Genomic DNA, 19,733 nt, shown 5'->3' with positions numbered 1-19,733 from the left:
CCAGGCACCCCAACGCCAGTGTATTTTATTATTTAAGTTTACTTACTTATTTTGAGAGAGTGAGAGTAAGAAAGAGAGAGAGACAACCTAAGTAGGGGAGGAGCAGAGAGGGAGAGAAAGAACCCCAAGCAGGCTTCACACTGACAGCTGCGAAGCCTGACCTGGGGCTTGTTCCCACAATCTGTGAGATCATGACCTGAGTAAAAATCAAGAAGAGCTGGATTCTTAACCAACTGAGCCACCCAGGTACACCTCCAGTGGTTTTTAATTAAGACTCCAAACTGTTTTATAATTCTCCCAATTCCAACATGTTCATCCTGAGGACTCATAGTACTTTCTCTACCATTTAAGTAAAATAAGAGATTCAGTGCATCACTCAACACTAAACCGCAGTTTAAACAGAAAGAGAACATATCCTTCAACAGGCTGATATCACTGGATCAACAACTATAAATAAATACAGGTAAATACAAACAAAAAAAAAAGTGTTGCACTTTTAGGCCTACATCAATGGCTCACCAACAGAATTAAGAAAAACATGTATAGACACCAAAATGACTTCTCTATGGCAGAGTTGACTTATGAATTCAAGGTAAGTATCAACTGGATAGTAAAATATGCTTGAAAAGGGGAAGGTGGAATGTGCTAGAAATGTAGGTTAAACAGGAAGGTAAATATCCATGTCGTTTGAAATAAAGCTCCCTTGCAGTTAAGAAGCACCTCACAGTACACCCTAAAATGCACATTTAATTTAAAAATTTTCAGAAATAGAGCTCAGTTACTATAGCTTTCTTGAAGGTAATCTCTGGAATCAAGGACAATTTCTCTGGTTTGAGGAGAGTATCAATTCATATTCCATAAGTTTTGTTATCACTACTACTGATTATATTTGTGAGTCTTGGTCTTTCAACACGATTCCTTACATTACAATCCTAAATCCAAAGAGCATTTTGTCTTTGCTGAAGAGACCGAAACCTCCCCGAAACCTCCATTTGAAGTCACACCGAATACCAGCAAACGAACCCCTCAGTTTCTAGGTCTTTTTTGTGAAGAATCAGGTCTAAAATAAACATGGGACTTCTGTTCAAATAGGTCAGCCCTGACAGAAATGTGTGTTTAACCCCAGAACTGAAAGCCTGTACACCTATAATGGGCAACCCTTAACATTAGGGCTCTTGGGGGGCAGCTGGGAGGCTCAGCCCCTTAAGCATCCAACTTTGGCTCAGGTCATGATCTCAAGGGTCATGAAATTTGAGCCCCACGTAGGGCTCTGTGCTGACAGATAAGAAGAGCCTAGAGCCTGATTTTGGTTCGGTATTTCCTTCCCTCTCTGCCCCTCCCCTGCTTGCTCACTGGCTCCTGCTCTCTCTCTCTCTAAAATAAAAACAGGGGGACTCTTGGGTAAACAGGTCTTCACAGACAAGCCTGAGCATTCCACAAGCACTTGGAACATTGTTTCTATGGGAGAAATGTGAAAAAATAAAACCCAGAGGGTATCTGAACCATTTCCCCTTCTCTACAATTACCAAAGTGAAGGAGATAAAGATCTAAGTTTTTCTGGTTTCTTTTGGACAAGACTAACAACTCTATAGACTTGGGTCGGGCAGTCGGGCAGGGGGAGGCGGGGTCAGAGGGGTAGGGGAAGAACAAAAGGTCTTCATGTTTGCCAGGGAGCTGTGTAACTCTTTCCGTAGGATACCAAGAGGAGTAACAAAAATGAGAGTATCTTCCACTTAAGGTCCCTGACTATGCTGTCAGTGGCAGTCACTAAGGACTGGACCACTGACTTCAGAATACAGTAGGCAACCTACCATGAAAGGAAGAAAGGGCAAGCTATCAGTTAAGAGGCCAATCATTCTTATTCTCTACTCTAAAAACTTACAGTGTGCCATCAATCAATGTGCTTAAGAAAGCACAAAATTTAGCAATGCATTTAACAATGCATGAGGATAGCATGCATTGCAGGCTGTAGTAAAAGACTGCTCACCCCCCAAACCAACCATCTTCAGTTACAGACTAAATAGTCCCACTTAAACCAAAATAAGAATAAAATTCAAAGGTCATGGTCTCTCCGGATTAATGTGTGGCAACACTGATAAGCATTTTAACCACAGAAGCAAAATTAGGCTATTATACTCTTCTAGGATATCTAATTCCACACATACGAGGCTGGACCAGGACAAGAGTGTATCTGCTTCAGGGCGCCATAAAAGCCAAGGCTCCACAGGAAGAAGGAAGACAGCGGGGAGCTAGTGATGACCAGGCAATAAACTTGTTCGTGCAGCAAACACTTACCGAGCACACACCAGGGGACCCTGACAGACAGCAGACTGATGATCACTAACTCACCATTCTCATGACCCCTACTAACAACTCCTAATTTACATAATCATTTCTTTTTATCTTTATAAAGTTTTAATGAAGGTCAACATTCTATCTCTGGAAAACTCTGAAGAAAATAAAAACACATTCTTTTGTTTCCGGACTCTGGCTCAGGGTTCCTTTGCTCTGTGACTTTCCCTATAGCCCCACATATGCCCACAGCGACCATGCCGGTTACATAGCTGTGCGGAGCACTTCAGCCACCGCAGCTCTGCTCCTCTCCGTCACCTGCCTGGCCAGTGGTCCTTCCCTTTTCCTCAGACACTCAGTGCTGGGGAGATTACTGTTCCAAATTACAAAAGCCGTTGAGGAAACGCATACTAACGGGTCTGGAACTCAACCCACGGAACTATGAATGCCAGTTACCTCAGAGTTGGCAAGGGATACGAGAACAGGAGAAAGAACTCATTTTTTTTTTTTTCCTAACTTGGACACCTCTGGATCATTTGAATTTTTTTCAACACAACTACAAATCATATATAATTGGTACAGTAGTTAAAAAGTTTTAAGAAATAGCGGTATTAAGGGCACTTGGGTTGCTCAGTCAGTTGAGTGTCCAACTCTTAGTTTCAGCTCAAGCCATATCTCATGGTTCATGGGATCGAGCCTGCATCGGGCTATGTGCTGACAAGCGTGAGGTCTGCTTAGGATTCTCTCTCTGCCCCTCCTCCCATTAGCATTCTCTCTCCCCCTCAAATAAGTAACTTAAAAATATATATCAGTATTAAAAATACTTATTTCAAAATTCTAAATAGCAAAATTTATTAAAAAATAACATTTCCAACCTAAAACATGTCTCAGAAGTAATCTGTTACTACTGAACTCCCATAAACACTAAATCTTAACTTTCAGTGTGGAGGACACCTGTTTTCTTGATCACAACCCTAGATATTTCAATACGCACTGTTTCCTAATCTGAGAGTCATTAAACAAAAAGATGCACCATTCATTATTTTTCTTTGCATTTTTCTTTTCCCCTATTTTAAGATGTCTTACTGATCACTTTTCTAAGGCTCTTCCCTTTCATATTTATTTTAAAGGATCTTTTTTCATAGTAAGAATCTTAGTCCTCTGCAAGCATTTTCCCTTATGACTGTTTCTAATGCCATGAGTTTGTCTGCCATATGCAACATTTTGATCTTGATGGACCAATTTTACAAATCTTTTCCTTATGGCTCTGGTTACAGGCCCTGCTTCAAAAGGTCTTCATTATTCTACAATTATAAAATATTCATCCAGATTTTCTTGTGGAGGTTATTTTTTAAACCTATAAATATGCAGTTTCCTGAACATGATTTATAGAATAATCCATCTTTTCCCTATCATTTAAATGCAACTTTCTTCATAGGCCAAATTTCTACACACACACACACACACACACACACACACACACACACACACACACTCTACTTCTGTAGTTCATTCTGTTCCAGGATGGGACCAAATTTTGACAACCAATACGTTGAGACCTAGATAACGTTTTCACTAGGACGTTTACTAGGACCTGGAAAACTTATTTCAGAATGTTATTCTGGAGAGTTTTTTGTTTTTTTTTTAAGTACTTCCCTCCTCCTCCAAATATCAGGCTATTAAATTTTAGTAACACTTTCGCTTAAGCCGTGGAACCCGAGAGCAGACACTATAACCAGGGCTGCCGTGTTACCATTTCCACTTCTGCTCCTCTTCTTTCTTCGGCTTCTTTTTCTTGGCATCTGGCTCAGGAACTTTTTTATCTTTATCTTTATCTTTATTCTTGGGTTTTTTCAATTTACCATCCTACAAAGAAACATGGAGAGAAAGCACTTAATTAAGTATCAACCACATTTTTAGAAGCAGTTTTGAGGGGCCATTAGGAAGAAAAACTGGAATCACAGAAGAGAATATTAAAACTGGAGAGTTTCTTAAATCCAATCCTCTCAATTTAATAGATGAATGAAAAATTACTGGTCCTTTTCTCTAGAGCAGTATTTCCCCAAACATTAAAAAACATTCACTGTGCGTGCAAAGAGCCTAGAAAAGTATACATATATTTTTTAGCCTCAGAGGAATGTTTGGGAGAGAACTGCTATAGAGAGTAACCCCAGTGTATTACCGCACTTGTTTTTAAATCTTACTTTTAAACCTCTTCCAACACCATCAAATAACAGATATAGACCCTGAATTGGACACTTACTATACAATTTGAAAGCAAATTCCTGATGGAGTTTAGTGGGGGAATACTTCCTATCACTGTTACTTGCATACACAAAGCCCCAAAGCAGTAAGCAGGTACTGGAGAGTCCTAAAATGATTACCACGTCCTAGTACAGTTCTGTATTTCTTTACGGCTCTTCCTTGAACTGTGATCCTAGATGAGCTGTCATTGTGGCAGAAACATAAACAAATGTACCTCAAGAACACAGTGATAAATCTCAGAACACATACATCTGGTCAAACGTGTATTATTTAACAGGTGGGGGTCCTACTCCACAGGATATAAACTCTGAAAGAATATTTTCCTTTGCCTAACTACCCAAGATAATTTCTTACTCAACAAGTTTCACGTAGCTCTGAAAGGTGGTTTAGAGTCCTCTTAAAACCAATGACAGAATGGCAGGGCTTGAAAGACCTTTATTGACAGTTTGGTTCGAACTATTCAGTTATAATCAAGGAAAACTCCAAAGCAGAGGTTTGGTCACTTGTTCAAGGTCCTATATAGCTGCTACTACCCATGATGAGAGCTCAAGCTTACCAGAAAAATAACAGGGTGACTCATGGGGATGACTGGGATACATAAACATTCTAGCACTACATGACAGTACATAACAATCAAGATAAACTCATGACTTTTTAAAAACTTTTTTTTTAATGTTTATTAATTTTTGAGAGACAGAGTGGGAGTTGGGGAGGGGCAGAAAGAGTGGGAGACACAGAATCCCAAGCAGGTTCCAGGCTCTGAGCTGCCAGCACAGAGTTCGACACGGGGCTCGAACTCATGAACCGAGAGATCATTACCTGAGCCAAAGTCAGACATTTAACTGAATCACCCAAGCACCCCAAACTCAGGATTTTAAAGCAAATGATCTTTGGGGTAGAAGTAAGGGGAAAGACTACAACTATTTTAAAGTAGGAATGAAGAATATAAATGTGTAAGTATGTTTGGGAGGAGAAAGTAGTATACTAGAGGATCACATAATTCAGATAATGTTTACTATTTAGCCTGAAACACACCACAGGAAAGGGAAACGTTTTCCAGTTAAGACATTCTCCCTACAGCTTTTGAACAGGCATACAAATAGTCCCATCAGGAAACCACTGGCTACACTGTATGTTTTCAAGCCTGAAATGGGATAATCAGTCACTAAGAGACTTCCCAACAATTCCCAGAAATGAAAAAAACCACAGCCAGTGAAGTGAGGTTTCAATGAGGCTGCTCCTGGAGGGCACTGGCCATAGTAAACTGCGAATTCACTCTAGGTCTTTCAGCTTGCGTGTTTTTCCCCCTCCCCCTGTACGGAGAGGGTTGCTGAAAAGGACAATAAAAAAATAAAGTCAAGCGTCCTTTTTCCCAAATGGTTTAAAGCAGTTATTACTAGCTCCTTCTAAACTCAGAGAAAGGTATTATTTCACATTAGTGCAACAAAAGCATAAAGGCACTAGAGAAAGCACAGAGAAGCTAAAGTTGTATATTTCTTTACCAACTAGTCTGTACTGATAATCTACACGGAAGTGGGGTGACTACCACCATCACTCAGCACTTCATTCTCAATCCTTGAGTGGGTGCTCATAAACTGACCCTGCTAAGAACAGGCTACCTGGCAGGAAGACCACCGTCCCCTAACCTAGGACCTGGTCATCTCTCTATGGCTCTCCCTCTCATTAATACTCTGCCTGTGATTTCACTTAAGACTCCTCTCCCTTCCCATGGAGTTAAAGGTCAGCAAAGTCAAGCAGGAGACAGGGAGACAGGATAACATTGTAGCTAGTGTAATGGTTCTGGAATGGGACTGCATGGGATTGAATCCTGGCTTTACTACTTAGTAGTTTTAGGACCTCAAGCAAATGATTCAGCATCTCTGTACCTCAGTGTCTACCCCTGTAAAATGGAAATAAGATAGTAGCAATATTTACCTCTTAAAGGTAGTCGTAAGGATGAAATGAAATCACTCATTCATTTAAAGCACTGATCGTGTCTGGCACACAGTAACCACCTATTACATTTAAGTTTAATTATTATCAATCTTACTACTACTACCACAGATTACAATCTTAATATTCCCTGCTCCTTACTATCTTTACTGCTCATACTCTGATGTGCTGGTGACTTAATACTTGTGAATCCATTTTGCCCATGACCATAGCCAACTACAAATGCAGCATAAGAGCTAAGAACTCACTCTACCCCTTCTGAGAGTGCATATTGTAAGACTCCTGTGATCTTCTGACATCTTTCTCTTGAATTCTTGCTAATAACTCTTTAGTATAAGAATAGGAAGTGTTAAAAGAAGGAATCATATTATTTGATTTTAAATCTACCACAAGCATAAAACAGAGGCCCTAGAAAAGTACTTGTGATGAGCTGAGATTTTAAAGAAGGTGATGAGCCAGGAGAAGAAGGGAGGAAGAGCATGTGTGATCCAGACAGAGGGACCAGCATGTGCTACACAAAGCTGTGAAGCACAAAAGAATCCAGTGTGGAAAAGAAACAAAGGAGGCCAGTGTGGCCAGAACAAACTAAATTAGAGAAGAGGCACAAGATGAAGGGAGGCACCAGATGCAGGGGCCAGATCGGGAGGAGCTGTGGTAGAGAGCTTGGATTTCATCATATGTCCAAGGGGCACCCATTAAAGCCCTTTAAACACAGTGAGCAAGCTTTGTTACATATAAGAGAGTGCTAAAAAACATTCTTAGGGAAAACTACTGTGGGCTGTAAGCCAAAGTATGATTTCTTGTTAACATTTCCTCTGCAGGTATGAAGACGGTGTAGTTTCTCCAAGAATGTCAGCTAGCAGCAGAGCTATGGGTAGACACCCACGAAGGCTAAGATCTTAAAACTCACAGTTCCAGAGCCACTGTTACATGTCTTACTCAGCGTTTCCTCTACGAAAGACAATAAATTCCTACAACTCACTTGCCTTTAAAAGTTGTTTTATGGAAAACTCCCTATTCCAAACCCAAGCCTCCAAGCGCCACAGTCTCTTTACTAACCTCTTCTTCCTCCAGTTTTCGTTTCTTCTCTTTCTTGAGATCTTCTGTTTTAATTTTCTTAGGTTTATAATCAGCACTACAAAGGGGAACATGAATATATAATTAACATAACTTTGACTCAGTAGTTCTCACCAACAGGATCAGGACCCCCGAACTCCTGGAGGCTTCCAAAGCAGGCACGACTGTTATTCTTGGCTGGGCATTCCACAGTCAGAACAGGAATGGAGAAAGTAAAGAAGGCCTGATCAAGGACCAACAGTTATAGTCCTACACAGAACAAAACAATTTCTGTTATATACAGGCCTGGAAGAGATGGGGAGTGAAGGGCTATACCACTAGAAAGTCAAAGTCCGGGGACCAAATGCCCAGTGCAACAGTGGCTATGCCAAAGTAATACCTAGCTGGAAAGGGGAGGGAAGAAATTCTGTATGCATTCTAAGTGAAGACAAATGAGTTCACCAAGTATTTTCCCTCTTCCCTTTCCACCCACTTTTTATCATAAATCCTTTGTAGATTCTAGGAATATAAGAGCTATACAAGATTGAAAATGATGATTAGAACTTAACCTCACTGAATCCGGAATAGAGGTACACAGATAACTGTTTTAAAAGCAACACTGAAACTTCACTTAGAACGCATGGACAGGCGCAGGTCCTAGGAAAAACTGCTTAAACAGTGAGAACTTATCTGTGGTAGGTGATAATACGTTTAAAGTAACTTAAATAATTTAAATGTTCTTGGATGAATTCTATATTATTTGAAATTTCTATAATAAACAGGCATTACCTTTTAATATGAAGAAATAATAAAAAGATAATATATTTTGCATTAAGCCTTAGTTAGGTACACTGCTTATTTGCTTAGCAAAGCCTCTATCTCATAAATCTAAGATGACTAAGCTGCCCAGTCCATTAATCACAAATTTGAGATGACTGAAGTCAATCAATGCTGGTTTTCTGCATATTGGAGAGACATACGTTGCATTTATTGTTTAAACAAATCCTTTTTGTTTTCAAAAATCAAGGAAGAAGAAATACTCACTCATCCTCTTCTCGAGGTCTCTTTAGTGGCTTTATATCCTCTTTAGGAGGAGCAAAATAGCCATCATCTTCAGGTTCATCTTTAATTCGTGGTGGACTAAAGAGGAAAAAGACTAGTTAATGAGAATGGGACTGTCTATAGTTAAATACTCCAAAATAGGGATAAATCATCTCACTGAGGAGCAGTTAATATAAGAATAACAACATGTATTGGTACAAATTATAAAGGTTTTCACTTCCTTACACTTAATTCTCACTACAACTCTGCATTTTACAGGTGAATAGGCAATATCAAAATCTGGGATCAGGAATTCTTAATCTAAGTCAGTATTCTTTCCTACCGCATCTTCGCTGCCTTTGCCAGATGACCCAAACCATAACACAAACAAACCTAAACTGTTCCCTTGCCTTACACAAGGGATCTACTATGTATCTAAACCCACCAATGACCCCAACTGATTATTCTAGTACCAAAAGCTAAATATAGCTTTTACAAGGAAGGGAATAAAAATTTACTTCTCAAACTTGTACCTTAAAGTTCTAATGGAAAATAACCTTAGTTACATGGGAAAATACCTAAGCTGACACAACAAAAGAAGTGCATGTGCTAAATGAGAAGAGGCCCAGAACAAACTGCAGCCATTCCAAGCCAAATCTATTCATTGTCCAACTTCCTCCCATGGTTTACTTACTTTATACACAGGAGTGCCTTGCCCTATTTTTGTTAAGACTTTTTGCCTTCTGAATATAAAAAGATGATTCTCTTAGACAACTATTTTGAACCAGAAAGAGGAAAGAACAAGTAAAAAACCCGTGAGACCAGCAACCACCCAAACCTTGGGATGTTCCTTGGCCTGGCACAGCTCGGCAGAACCTCACTGTTCACAGACAGAAGCGCCAGCGAAGCTAACTCACTCAGTAAAGGGAATGCCTCCCACCAGGAAACCATCTGTTTCTAAGGGGCCCAAGGGGTGAGCACCCAGAGTCAGCTGCCAGAAACAGTCAAGATACTCACAGGGTTTCAATGCCACCACCCCCCAAGTCCCCAAGCATACTGGATCCCCATGCTTGCAATAGAATTTGAATGTTTAAAGAGATTAGCTTTTCTTCCCTATGTCTGCACACTCCTCAGATGCCAGTCTCTACAGCTGCTTCCCCTCACCACAGAAATCACTAACATAGCGTCAAGAGTCCAGTACCTCCAAACACTTTGCACCAGAAGGAAAGAAGCACTACCGTTTACCCAACTAGTTAAGTAAATGCTGCATCCTAGTACTATCATGGGTGAAGTTAACAGCATGTGGGAAGGATTACTAGGCCTGAAGAAAGAACTTGTAAAACAATTTGCCAGAAAGCTGTGTTCCACCCAGTAAAGCATCTGGATTGGTCCACAAAGACAAACATGCAAGCTAGCAAGCAGCCTAGCAAAGTGAATACAGAGATCACTGCCTAGAAGGCTGTCTTCCTGATCTTCTAACATGGAATTTCCGAAACCAAATCCCGGACTACACACCAAGTCCAGAGAGTCTATTCATATCTTAGTGATAGTTTAATAAAAGTCCTAGGCGGTCTCTTGGAAGCAAATAGTAACCCTGTACTCACCTTGAGAAATCAGAACACCCAAGGAAGCTTTCAGTTCTAATACTTCTTGAATTATATTATTCTGCATTCCTAGAACAGTTACAAAACATGCCTGAAGAGGGCACTTGCTCCTCCTAGTCTAGGGATTCAAAGAGTATACACAGCAGAATTTTCAAAAATGTTCTCAAACCAAACTGAAAGTTCAAAGTTTCAAGGAAGCAAAACTCTCTAACACTTTGTTCTCATCAATATGCAAACCCTTCCACCAACTCTTAGGAAAACTATTCTGTCATTAAATGGAGCAAATGAGAATATATGATCATAAACTCTTCTGAAACTAGAGGGCACTTTCAGGCTTTCTTTAGGGAGCTGAAGTTGATGAAGAAAAGAAAATCAAAATGGCAAAACCAATACAGGAAAAGTGACCTGGAGAGTGTATGCATTTTCCTCTTCTTCTTGAAGAGAGATCATGTATCTGTACTCAAATCTACACCAATCTCTAAAATGTAGATCACAGAAGCTTCTACACATGAGCCTCAGAATTATTCACAGGGTCATATCCTTATCCTTATCCATAGGGGATATATTCCAAGACCCTCAGTAGATGGCTGAAACCATAGAGTACTGAACCCTATGTACACAATGTTTATTTCTAAACATACATACTTGCAATAAAGTTTCTAAGTTAGGCACAGCAAGAGATTAATAATAATAATAAAACAGAACAATTAGAATACACTATAATTTTGTGTGAATGTGGTCTCTTTCTCACTCAAAATATCTTACTGTACTGTCCTCATCCCTCCTGTGATGATGTGAGATGATAGACGCCTCTGTGATGCGCCGAAGCGAGGTGAATGACAGGCGATGTGGCACAGTATCCGGCCACCAGGGGCCTTCTGACGATATGTCAGGAGGACCATCTACTTCCTGACGGTGACTAAATGAAACCACAGAAAGCAAAACTGCGGATAAGGGGGGATTACTGTACTACTAAGGAGGAATTCAGAGTAGGGTTTTTTTCCGAGGAAATCCGTAATTACTACTGACTGAATATGAAGTTTCTTTTGAAGATGATGAAAATGCACCGAAATTAGAAAGTGGGGTAGGGGAGGCTGAACAACCTTGTGAATACACTAAAAACCAATAAACTCTACACTTTTTTTTTTTTAGAAACTTTTTAATGTTTATTTTTGAGCGAGAGCCTGTACACAAGAGAGAAAGAGAGTTGGGAGGGGCAGAGAGAGAGAGAGAGAGAGAGAGAGAGAGAGAGAGAGAGAGAGAGAGAGAACAGAATCTGAAGCAGGCTCCAGTCTCTGTCAGCACAGACCCCAATGTAGGGCACAAACCCACGAACCATGAGACCATGACCTGGGCTGAAGTCAGATGCTTAACGAACTGAGCCACACAGGCACCCCAAACTGTACACCTTTAAAGAGTGAATTTTATGTTATGCAAATTATATCTGAATTTCTAGAAAATTTTCCCTGCCGATCTTCTCCACTGAAAGTAGCCTTCTGGGCAATGTGCTGGTCAGTTTCACTAAATGACACTTTGGAAATGCTTCAGTTGGCTTACTGACCTCCTTGGAAACCTAGAGGTGGCCAAGTCAGTATGTTTTATTCAAGTTTAGACAACACTACAACATGTATAGCTGGCCAAGAGAAAGGTAGCAGAGGAGTCTTACCTAGAGAAGCCATTTTCCTTCTCCTTTTTTATTTTTGCATCCCCAGAGGCTCTAACCTGAAAACAATAGTAACTGATTAGTACCTTGAAAGGACTAAATTTGAAGAGCCTTGCTCTTAGGTGAGAACATGCGACCTCAATTCTTGATAGCAGACTGACTTATTATTAGCAAAACTGAACAGGTGAACTAAAGGTCTTAACATTTTCCTAAGACTCATTTTTTATAGTTCTTTAGGGTGAATTATCCAATTTACTAAAAAAATGTTTCCCTTCAAAATTTTTTACCTTAACATGATAGCAGGTCCCCCTCCCTCAATAAGCCTACTCCACCTTTCAAGGATTAGCCCTTGGCAGTGCACAGAGAAAATAAAAAACAAAACAAAAACAACAAAAAGGAATAGTCTCATTTCCTCCCTTTTCCAATTTAGTGTATTCACACCCCCCCTCCACTTCCCACTCTCAGTCTTCCAAAAATTTTCACATACAGAAGGATATATACACATCACATATGTATGCACATGTGCACACACACACACACACAAATACAGTATCTCTGAAAGAATACAAAAAAATAGCCAGTATAGTGGGCTATCTCCAGAAAGATAAAGATGAAGGACAATGAGCAAGAGGTGAAAAAAGGTATAATTTTCATTACATTCCCTATTTCATATTGTCTAAAATTACCAAATTCCAACATTATTTTCTCAGAAATTAAAATAAAAATGATGTATTTATTTAAAAAATTTTTTTAATGTTTTATTTATTTTTGAGACAGAGAGAGACAGAGCGTAAGCGGGAGAGGGGCAGAGAGAGAGGAGACACAGAATCGGAAGCAGGCTCCAGGCTCTGAGCTGTCAGCACAGAGATTCGATGCAGGGCTCAAACCCACCAACTATGAGATCATGACCTGAGCCAAAGTCGGAGGCTTAGCCGACTAAGCCACCCAGAAGCCCCAAAATTTTTTTTTTAAGTCTACACAGAGTACCAGCCATTTGCAGCCAGATGAGCCAAGCCATTTTGAGAAGGTTTGTCCTGGTTATGCTGGAACCAAAAGCCACCAAGGGCACCAGCATCATTAAGTTTTCACTCAGGAAGGAATTTCATTCAAGAGAAGACCAACATGGCGTTATGCCTTCTCCCCCAAATAGAATTTTCCTCATGAAAGAAAACTGACATTTCCAGAAACCCTACATTCATTTATCCACTTGCCATTTAAAGTAAAATAATGATATGGATAGATTTGGATCTGTGAAATTCAGTTGTAAAGGGCTTTGGTTTTCATCGCTGAAGACTATGACTGACGCTGAAGTCTCCAGACAGAGACCTTTATACTCAAAGGCTAAGGGATCTTACTATGCAATGAAGGTACTTTCATTACCTGCTTTTACAAATAAAGAAAATGAAAAGTACATCCCACAGCTCTTCCTTCCTCATTGGAAAGTTCTGTACCTTTTCCTCCTTTCGTTTTTCCTTGTCTCTGTCTTTGTGTTTGTCTTTATGCTTTTCTGAGCTTCCATCTTTGTGTTTGGTTTTCTCCTTCTCTTTGTGTTTCTTTTCAGAATCTTTATGTTCACTGTAAAAAAGAAAAAACTCAAAGAGTTACTAGCCCAGAGTAGGGACCACAAGGGTTCATTTCACAAGATCAACTCACAAGATACCCTAAGATAACATGAAACCATGGAAACTTATAATGCTTTCAATAAACAGTCCTGACAGAAGGCTCAAGTAGCTCTTGACTACTGTACTTTCTTTATTCTTGTTTGATGTTTTTATTTTATCAAAGGAGGAAAGAAACCAAAGAGAAACAGTCATTCTAAACATACCAGGACTTTTTGTTAAATGACTAAGAATACATAGACTGGGCTTCTACAACATTCTACCAGCAAAAACTATGATGAAAGCTCCAAACTGAGCATTCACACATGATGTGAGAGAATAGAAACAAATGACACAAAAATGCATTTGGTGACTGTACCGTGGACCGCCCAACACAATAGATGGTTCCTGATAGCTTTAAGTAGGAAAGACTCATCCTTCCAAACAAAAAAATTTTTAATATTTATTTTTAAGAGGGAGGGAGAGGGAAAGAGGGAGAGGAATGGGGACAGATGGACAGAGAGGGAGGGAGACAGAGAGAGAGCATGAGAGCGAGTGAGCGTGTGCAGAGTGGGAGAGGGACAGACAGAAGCTCAGAAACAGGCTCTGAACTGACAGCACGTAGCCTGACATGGGGCTTGAGCTCACGAACCATGAGATCATGACCTGAGCCGATATCAAAGTTGGACGCTTAACCCACTGAGCCATCCAGGTGTCCCAAGGCTGGTCCCTTCTAGAGGTGGCTTATAAACCCTGCTTCGTCCTTTCTTCGCAGTAAGAAAAGACTCAGCTAAAAGCAAAGACATGTCCTGTGCTAAACGATTAAAGCCTTACTTTATTTTTTTAAAGGGTTTTGTGGATGGGGAACTTTGGTGACTCAGCTAGTTAAGCGTCTGACTTCGGCTTAGGTCATCATTTGGCTCAGGTCATCATCTTGTGGTTTGTGGTTCGTGAGTTTGAGTCCCACATTGGGCTTGCTGCTGTCAGTGCAGAGCCTGCTTCAGATCTGCTATTCCCCCTTTTCCCCTCCCCCGCTTCCACTCTCAAAAATAAATAAAATCTTTTTAAAAATGAATTTAAAAAATAAAGGGTTTTGTGGACATACTGGTAACCACTGTAAAGGTACTGCTCCTCTGGAAAACTAAATATGACATTACAAAGCAAGAGCCATTAAAGTGTTCATACCCCAGGGGCACCTGAGTGGTTCAGTGAGTTGAGCATCCGACTTCAGCTCAGGTCGTGATCTTGGATTTCATTGAGTTCAAGCCAGATGGGTCTTGCTGCTGCCAGTGCAGAACCCACTTTGAATCCTCTTTCCCCCCCCTGCTCCTTCCCCACTTGCACCCTCTCAAAAATAAATAAAAACATTTTTTTAAATGGATCTAGCTCCTGGAAGTTTCTCTTTGGGAAATAACATTACATAAAGATGCTATGCAGCTATTGTGCTATAATTTGTGAGCCCTACAGATATATACAGACAACGTCTACGACCATAGATGGAAAAAGGAATATGTAAAATGACTGCAACTGTATAAAAACATGCATGTAGACAAAAACTAAAGAGGCAATAAGCAAAAATCAAAAGTTTAGGGTGGCAGAACACTAGATGACTATTTTCTTCAGTGCATTGGGCAGGCGGTTTATGAAACTTGTGTATTACTGCACCAACCAATATATGCCACAAGTTAACAAAAGGAGCGCAAATTCAGGTGCTATAAACTGGGGAGCCCACCTTAAGATGCAGGCCAGCCAGCAGCAACCTCAGCTGACACGGACAGTCAGGTAGCATCGGCTCCTGCCCTTCCTGCTACCACATACTGCATTTCCCATCTGTCACATTTAGCCTTCAGCCCAGAAAAAGGAGATTTTACCAGCAATGAGCTCATTAGGCTATATCCATCTCATGGAGTTTGTTCTAAAGAGATTTGGCCACCACACCTGGGTACACCAAAGGCCAAACACGGAGAAACAAATGATGGCATCCAGTTAGGGGACAGGCATAGAAACTAGATCAGAAGAGCATCTTCTGTCACACATCTCTGTGCAGGAAAGGAGCCTCAACTCGAGATAGGCATTTGGGTGATAAATAAGCAGAAGCTTTATGAAATCTAGGCAGGAAGACATGTGAACTAGTAGAAACGGGAGTACAGGGCTTGGTAGATCCAGGGACTGTCTGTCAGATGAAAGAAAACAATGCCAACTTTCTCTTATTTATAGACTCCTCCCTCTATGTTGCTCTCATTAGGTTGTTACTTGGATGTGCCACACAATGAAGTAACAAGTCTCTCCATGTGCAAACTTTCTTTCAACTCTTAAGGACTGAACTTAGTTCCAATGTGCTTGGAAGCATATGATAACCCAGTGTCCCACCACGCTTCTTGTGCTCAGCAGGAGTATGAGGTTACTCTCCACTTAGCGTGTTCTCATGATTGGTTTTACCAAGATGAATGTTTTACCAAAATATTATTCTTTATTTTTGACAAAAATGGCTCCCAACTCCATTAACACTCTTACTTCCAGTTTTCTATCACTTTAAAATGACTGACCAAAGACCAAAGTTGCCAAGACTGCTATGGACTCATCAGGAGCTTACACATATGAAATCACATTACAGCAAAATGTGTGAGTTTACTATTCCATTATACAAGCACTGTAGTTTTAGTGCTTTTTAGACATTAATTATAAGAGGAATTCATGGCCAGCTAATGTTTTTGCCTAAGAGCAAAAAATCTGGAACAATTACATCCACAATACCTGTGGATAAATAACCTCCCCCCCCACACACAGAAAAACTCCCACTTTCCAAAGAAACATTGTGCTTGGTGTTTTCACATACATGTTATTTAATGCACTCCTCACCTGTGAGGTGGATTTTCTAGTCCTCTTACACTTAGGTAGAAACAGAGGAGCCAGTGTTTCAAAGTCTAATTCAAAGTTGCAATGTTAGAAAGAAGGGAAGTTGGGATTTAATTCAGTATTTCCATCTCCAGTTCAGAGTATTTTCCACTAAATCAGTACCATTACATGTCCATGTAATCGATACCTACTACTTAAAGTAGACTGATATTAGGGACAAATGCATGGCTAGTCTGAGATTTGATATACAAGTCAAAACTTTATTTTACAATCAAGGAGAAACTTTCTAGAACAGACATCTTGGGTATCTGAAACGATTAGACCCTTGGGATAGCGGCTTCTTATTCTGTCTTCTCATGAAACTACAGCCGACTGATCCAGGAATCTAAGTTTGGGAACACTCCCTCTTCTTTTCTTTCCTTTCTCCTCAATGAGCAATTCCTAGAAAAAACATCAGTCTGTTTCACTAGGAAACTGGCTTTCTGGCCTTCTGACCATCACAGCATGGGAACATACCTGTAAATATTCACACAGCGCCCCCCCCCCCCCCAGTTTTCAGCTTTGCTGTTCATTATCATACCAAACAGAGATCAAGGAAATAAGTCAGCCAGCAAACAACAAAGCAATGTGACAGTATCCAGGCCACCCCCAGGAAAGTGAAAAAAGTCAGTACTTCCTCTGCCTACAGAACCGGAGGGAAATCAATTTAGGAAATTCAAAGCACCTGCTAGGTAGTACGCCTCTTATAAGTCACAGTTACCCAAAGAGCAGAGTGAGATGGGAACTGCTGATGTGACTTTCCAAAAGAAACTCACTCTCCTCCATTCCCAATTGTTTAGATGCAAGACAGCAGACACGGATTTTGACACCAAGTTCGCTCAGATGACAATTCAGGATTGAGAACTCCTTGTGGTACAGGGCATCTCACTGCAGACTGTTAGTTTGGGTTTATGCAGCCCTGAACACAAGGCTAACAAGTCTACCTGTCAGGTGCTATTCCTGTCCCTGCCTCCAGAAACAGAGAACAGAGCACTGGAGTGCTGCCCCCCCTCATCCTTAACTCCTATGCTGGCAGGGGTGCTGGCAAAGAGCAAGACCCAGTGTCAGTCTTTCCTGGGCATCTCCTGAAGTAAACGGCAAATGCACGTGGGGGACAAAGACCTGTGATACGGAAGCATGTCTGAGGCTGTGCCACGGAAGGTTAGAAGCAGGATCTGGCCAGGGGTAGAAAAATGAAGCCAATCTGCGATCAGATAGACTGACTCATCATCACTAAGGATTTCCTAACATGTACCTCTTTTTCCAAAAGGCTTAAAACTAGTTTGATTTTCAACGTGACTTAACGAGCAGCACCTTTTCCACTGATACTGAGTTGACAGAAATTCTGACTAGTGTAGAAGAGGGGTTCATATTTTGACCCCTTACCTTAAGAGAAGTTACCTTTATCTTTATTCGGATCCTGCCAACTTTTCCACACATAATAGACACAATATATGAGGGGACCTGGGTGGCTCAGTCAGTTTTAAGCATCTGACTCTTGGTTTAGGCTCAGGTCATGATCTCACAGTTCCGTGAGTTCAAACCTGGCACTAGGGTCTGCGCTGGCAGACCAAGCAGATGAAGTCTGCCTGGGGTTAACTCTCTTCCTCTCTGCCCCTCCCCAGCTTGCACAGTCTGTCTCTCTCAAAATAAATAAATAAAGTAAAAAAAAAAAAAAAAAAGACACAATGTGTCAAAGTCAAAAAATAGTCTTTAATACACCTGAAGGCTATAATACTAGCCAATTCAGAGGCAGTAAACAGATGACTGAAACACCGAAGAAACTTTAGTGGGGTGACATGAAAGAAATAAACTGAGAGAAAGACTTATTATTGATCATGGTAAGAAACCCAAATATCTGAAGGAAAAATGCATGTTAAGAATGAGTTTGGTCTGGAGGCACCTGGGTGGCTCAGTCAGTTAAGCATCTGACTTCTGCTCAAGTCATGATCTCACAGTTCGTGAGTTCAAGGCCCACGTCAGGCTCTGCACGGACAGCTTGGAGCCTGCTTCAGATCCTGTGTCTCCCTCCCTCTCTGCCCCTCCCCCACTAGTGCTCAAAAATAAACAAACATTAAAAACTTTTGAAAAATATATTACAAGGAATGAATTTAGTCTGGGTGTCTGAGTGGTTCTGTCGGTTGAGCGTACAACTCAAATTCAGGTCATGATCTCACAGCTCATGAGTTCAAGCCCCAGGCTGGGCTCTATGCTGACAGCTAAGAGCCTGGAGCCTGCTTCAGATCCTGTGTCTCCCCGCTCTGCTTCTCCCCTGCTCACATTCTGTGTGTGTGTGACTCTCTCTCTCAAAAATAAACATTAAGAAAAAAAAAGAATGTGTTTAATCTGGGATAGACTGAAGGCCAAAATACAAACAGTAGCTAACATTCCTAGAACTTCTGTAATTGTCACATTTTTGGATGAAATATTAATTTCACCATTAGAATCCTGGGAGAAGGACGTCTGGGTGGCTCAGTCGATTAAGCGTCAGGCTTCCGGCTTCAGTTCAGGTAATGATCTCACGGTTCGTGGGTTCAAGCCCCTCGTCAGGCTCTGTGCTGACAGCTCAGAGCCTGGAGCCTGCTTCAGATTCTGTGTCTCCCTCTCTCTCTGACCCTCCTCTGCTCATGCTGTCTCTGTCTCTCAAAAATAAATAAAAAACATTAAAAAAAAAAAAAAAAGAGTCCTGAGAGAGAAAGCACCAATTATTGGCTAGGTACAGAAGCTGACTCCTTGGCTCAGGGCCCCTGTGTGTCTGGGGATTCGATCCACCACACTAGCAGAGCCTGGACAAGCAAAAGTCAATGCCAAAGAGAACAAATGGAAAGATTCAAAGCCACATCTCCAGATGCTACAAAAAAAAGTAACCTACACTACACTATTTTTAAAGTGACAGTGAAACCTTTGGTCTGTGACTTCTGTTGGAGCTGAGCAGACAACAGAGAAGGTTGACCAGGATTCTAAGGCACTGAGGCAGAAGTGTGAAGTAGGGCGTGGCAGCAGGAAGCCAGGAGGAAAAAGTATTTTCCTCTTGCCCCAGGAAGGCACTTGCTACCTCTTCAGAGGAAAACAACAAACTTTTGTCTGATATTCTGGGGAGCTAGGATGTTGGCAATGGGAAACCATTTACATATGTTAAAGAAAACAGAAACTGTCCTCTATCACCAATAAAAATATCCAACAGATACTTAGCAGCACTAGTGCCATCCATCCTTCCAAGCAGTTTAAATCCTCCTAACAAAACTCTGAGGTAAGTATTAGCATCTCCATTTTACAGATGTGGAAACTGAGACACAGAAAGGTTAAGTAACTCATCAAGGAACACCTCTAATGAGAGGTCATAAGGATTTAAAGGCAGTCTAGCTG

The 19,733-nt window shown here is 40.9% G+C and overlaps 1 protein-coding gene across 2 annotated transcripts in view; it reads right to left on the bottom strand.

Annotated features, from left to right (window-relative positions):
- TOP1 (DNA topoisomerase I) overlaps positions 1–19,733 on the bottom strand; it is an 89,664-nt gene that overhangs the window by 32,946 nt on the left and 36,985 nt on the right. The window contains exons 4-8 of one of the 2 annotated variants that reach the window (XM_029919052.1): positions 13,326–13,449; positions 11,878–11,933; positions 8,611–8,706; positions 7,570–7,645; positions 4,046–4,158 (exon numbers count right to left, since the gene is read on the bottom strand). In XM_029919052.1, the coding sequence (XP_029774912.1) occupies positions 4,046–4,158; positions 7,570–7,645; positions 8,611–8,706; positions 11,878–11,933; positions 13,326–13,449 (465 nt within the window). The remainder of the gene's footprint in view (positions 1–4,045; positions 4,159–7,569; positions 7,646–8,610; positions 8,707–11,877; positions 11,934–13,325; positions 13,450–19,733) is intronic. The other variant, XM_029919051.1, reaches the window with a different exon arrangement.

The sequence above is a fragment of the Suricata suricatta genome, chromosome 12, assembly GCF_006229205.1.
Source record: "Suricata suricatta isolate VVHF042 chromosome 12, meerkat_22Aug2017_6uvM2_HiC, whole genome shotgun sequence".
Classification (NCBI taxonomy): Eukaryota; Metazoa; Chordata; class Mammalia; order Carnivora; family Herpestidae; genus Suricata; species Suricata suricatta.
The sequence above is the reverse complement of the archived record's forward strand: the minus strand, read 5'-3'. Positions and strand labels throughout refer to the sequence as shown.